This window comes from Mandrillus leucophaeus, unplaced genomic scaffold (genome assembly GCF_000951045.1).
Source record: "Mandrillus leucophaeus isolate KB7577 unplaced genomic scaffold, Mleu.le_1.0 Scaffold1176, whole genome shotgun sequence".
Classification (NCBI taxonomy): Eukaryota; Metazoa; Chordata; class Mammalia; order Primates; family Cercopithecidae; genus Mandrillus; species Mandrillus leucophaeus.
In genome coordinates, this window is record NW_012100054.1 from 705,415 (window position 1) to 709,728 (window position 4,314).

Consider the following 4,314-nt stretch of genomic DNA (forward strand, 5'->3'; position numbering starts at 1 on the left):
CGGGCAGTGCTGCCCACCTGGGTTTTCTTGCCTAGCGCTGTTGTGTTCAGGGTCCTTTAGGGCCAGTCGGAGGCTGCGGAGCGGCGGGGGTTGCCTGCGCTGCCCGCCCGGGCATCCTCCTGGTGATGGAAGCAGCCGCCGCCGCCGCTGTGGGGTCGCGCTGTGCCCCATCCACCGCTGCCAGAGAGGTGGGAAAATTCGCCGCACGGAGGCCGAAAGCGAGAGGGGCTGCGCCGCTATGCCGGGAGCTGAGTCCCATATAAGCAGCCCCCAGCCATCGCCCCCAGCCGGCTTCATTCCCCTGAGCGAGGCAGGAAGCTGCGGTCCCGAGAGAGCGAAGGAGAAGTCGCTGGAGCCGGGACGCTCCGGGTTCGGTGGAGCGCTGAGCGGGGCTCCGGGCCGGGTGAAAGTTTTTCTTCCCGAGCCGCAGGGCGCCCGCTGCCCGGAAACTCTGCGCAGGGATAAGTCGGCCGACTCCTCCGTCCCCTCGAAGGTGCGGGGACCCACAGCGGAAGCGAGAGGGAGCGAAATCGAGGAACGAGTGACAGCCGGACAGTCCACTGGGCGGTGATCCGGGGCCGCTCCCGGACGCGCCCTCGGCTCCAGGTGAGCGGAGGAACCGGGCAGAACCGAGGGTGGGCGTTACTTAGGAGGAGAAGGCTGGGAGGGAGATTGGGGCGCATCCGCTCACTCCGCTTCCCCTCGCAGGTCCTTCCCGGAGCCGCTGCCATGGGAGAGCCAGCCTTGGGCGCTGGGGACCAGCCGCCGCGCCCGCCTCGGAGTCGCGGCCAGAGTCCCGGCGCCAGCAGCCAGCCCGCTGCGTTGCACCCTTCCCGGGCTGCAGGGCTGCCTCCGCCGCGCCGCCGGCCCGGATTGTGCCTGTGATGAGCCGCAGCCCGCCGCGAGCTCTGCCCCCGGGCGCGCTCCCTCGGCTGCTCCACGCTGCGCCTGCAGCCGCGCCGCGTGCCCTGCTCCCGCAGTGGCCCCGGCGCCCAGGACGCCGCTGGCCTGCGTCCCCTCTCGGAATGAAGGTGTTCCGTAGGAAGGCGCTGGTGTTGTGCGCGGGCTATGCACTGCTGCTGGTGCTCACCATGCTCAACCTCCTGGACTACAAGTGGCACAAGGAGCCGCTGCAGCAGTGCAACCCCGACGGGCCGCTGGGTGCCGCAGCAGGGGCAGCTGGAGGCAGCTGGGGGCGCCCGGGGCCTCCTCCGGCCGCGCCGCCCCGTGCTCATGCCCGTTTGGACCTCCGCACTCCTTACCGACCTCCCGCTGCCGCCGTCGGGGCAGCTCCTGCAGCCGCGGCAGGGATGGCGGGGTTTGCGGCCCCTGCAGGCAATGGCACTCGGGGCACCGGGAGCGTCGGGGACAAGCGGCAGCTGGTGTACGTGTTCACCACGTGGCGCTCTGGCTCGTCGTTCTTCGGCGAGCTATTCAATCAGAATCCCGAGGTGTTCTTTCTCTACGAGCCAGTGTGGCATGTATGGCAAAAACTGTATCCGGGGGACGCCGTTTCCCTGCAGGGGGCAGCGCGGGACATGCTGAGCGCTCTGTACCGCTGCGACCTCTCTGTCTTCCAACTGTATAGCCCCGCGGGCAGCGGGGGGCGCAACCTCACCACGCTGGGCATCTTCGGCGCAGCCACCAACAAGGTAGTGTGCTCGTCACCACTCTGCCCCGCCTACCGCAAGGAGGTTGTGGGGTTGGTGGACGACCGCGTGTGCAAGAAGTGCCCGCCGCAGCGCCTGGCGCGTTTCGAGGAGGAGTGCCGCAAGTACCGCACACTAGTCATAAAGGGTGTGCGCGTCTTCGACGTGGCGGTGTTGGCGCCACTGCTGCGAGACCCGGCCCTGGACCTCAAGGTCATCCACCTGGTGCGTGATCCCCGCGCAGTGGCGAGCTCACGGATCCGCTCGCGCCACGGCCTCATCCGTGAGAGCCTACAGGTGGTGCGCAGCCGAGACCCGCGAGCCCACCGCATGCCCTTCCTGGAGGCAGCGGGCCACAAACTTGGCGCCAAGAAGGAGGGCGTGGGCGGCCCCGCGGACTACCACGCTCTGGGCGCTATGGAGGTCATCTGCAATAGTATGGCTAAGACGCTGCAGACAGCCCTCCAGCCCCCTGACTGGCTGCAGGGCCACTACCTGGTGGTGCGGTACGAGGACCTAGTGGGAGACCCCGTCAAGACACTACGGAGAGTGTACGATTTTGTGGGACTGTTGGTGAGCCCCGAAATGGAGCAGTTTGCCCTGAACATGACCAGTGGCTCGGGCTCCTCCTCCAAACCTTTCGTGGTATCTGCACGCAATGCCACGCAGGCCGCCAATGCCTGGCGGACCGCCCTCACCTTCCAGCAGATAAAACAGGTGGAGGAGTTTTGCTACCAGCCCATGGCCGTCCTGGGCTATGAGCGGGTCAACAGTCCTGAAGAGGTCAAAGACCTCAGCAAGACCCTGCTTCGGAAGCCCCGTCTCTGAAAGGGGGGAGACCTGATGCCCTGTGATGATACCTATAAAGAGGATTGTAGTGTGTTTAAACAAACACAGTCCAGACTCAAACGGAGGAAGCCCACATACTCTATTATAGATATATAAATAATCACACAGACACTTGCTGTCAGTGTTTTGAGTCAGTGCATTTCAAGGAACAGCCACAAAATACACACATACACCCCTCAGAAAAGGCAAGACTTGAACGTTCTGTCCAGGTGCCCCTCTTCTCCTCTCCTTTGCTTTCTCTTGTCCTCTTTCTCCTATTTCTTACCCTGCCCTCCACCTGCCTTCCATTTTGAAGTGGGATGTTCATGAAATCAAGTTCCAGTAACCCAAATCTTGTTTACAAAGTTTTCGTGGTATCTGTGAACATGTAAGAGTAATTTGGATGTGGGGGTGGGGGTGGAGAAAGGGGAAGTGGTCCAGAAAGAAAAAGCCCCATTGGGCATGATAAGCCGAGGAGGCATTCTTCTAAAGTCGACTTTTGTGTAAAAAGCAAAGGTTACATGTGAGTATTAATAAAGAAAATAATAAATAATATTCTTTTTTATATTTGCCTCCATTACTTTGGATTCACCTGTGTTACTTGTCCTCAGCTTCAGATAGAATCTCCTTCCCCTCCCTTGTTTCCATTTTTCCAGTCTTTTTCCTGAAAGGCAGCTAAACTGGGTGGGAGCAATTTTTGTCTCCTTGGTAATAACCTGGGGGATGTTTTCTCACATGTAAATCTCAGCCTGTTAGGTGCCCAGGAATGAAACACATCTTTGAATTCTAAAGGCAGAAACCAAACAGGGCAGTGGAAGAAAAAGCACACTCTTTTCTTCAACTTTGAACACAACAAGAAGCAACTCCTTCAGGACTTGAAAGCATTTGGTTTTTCATTCCTCTTCAGTTAAGATGGGGAACCTTGAAGCAGAGACCAATGTTTTGGTGCTGAGGTTGGTTCAGAAAAAGGATTTTTTAAAAAAGTATGTAATTTTTAAAAGTCTGATTATTAGAACACAGACCTCAGGAAGTAGTGTGACCATATTGCTGGCAATGGTAGCAACTTCTTTGGTTTAGCAAAGTGACAGAAGTATCTGTTTGGATTGTTTTTCTGACTATGACACGGTATGTGGAGGTGGATGAAAGCAGTGAAGTTTCATCTGAGAACCGTAAGGGCTTTTCCTTTTCTTTCTTGCTTCCCATTTAAATTAGTGCAGGAGAGAATATGAATTTATAATGTTTTACTTGGGATGCCTGTGGAGTATGTTGCTTTTCTTTATCATGTTTCCTAAAAGTAAATTTGCAAAGAAAGTAACATGCTGCAGACAGTATAAGGCTTCAGCCAAGAGCTTCTTTTAGATATGATAATGAATTGTGGTAAAGAGGAAATGAAAATGAACTAGTGTGTAGGATTTTGAAATTTGGTATTTTCCAAGGAGAAAACCATTGAATTTTCCTGTAGTGGTTATGATGTTGTGTCCTGAACCCATTTGGTACTGAAACATTCTGCAGAATGTTATAGTATGGGAAAAAATTATGAAGCCCAAATGGGAACAAGAGACAGTGTAGTTGTATATTACAGTAAATACAGTACAAGTTCATTATCATCATGGTTTTATTTTACTATGATTTTTTATGAGATCTCTGAAAGCCAACATGTATAGGTTAAATGCTGAGAATTTTATTTTAGGGAAAAGATGATAAAAATAATATGTACATGGGGAATACTTTAACACATGATGATTCTTAAGTATAATTACCATTGCAATGTGAAATCTAGCTACACTGGTAAGAATTCCAAGATAAAGAAGCATAAAGGTTTAAAAAGGGGTGTATT

General features: G+C 54.8%; 1 protein-coding gene across 1 annotated transcript; it reads left to right on the top strand.

Moving 5' to 3' along the window:
* Positions 1 to 4,084, top strand: CHST2 (carbohydrate (N-acetylglucosamine-6-O) sulfotransferase 2). Its single transcript, XM_012001329.1, has 2 exons — positions 1 to 606; positions 709 to 4,084. Exon 2 carries the CDS (start codon positions 885 to 887, stop codon positions 2,475 to 2,477), a length of 1,593 nt encoding a protein of 530 aa, XP_011856719.1. The 5' UTR covers positions 1 to 606; positions 709 to 884; the 3' UTR covers positions 2,478 to 4,084.
* The last annotated feature ends 230 nt before the right edge of the window (positions 4,085 to 4,314 follow it).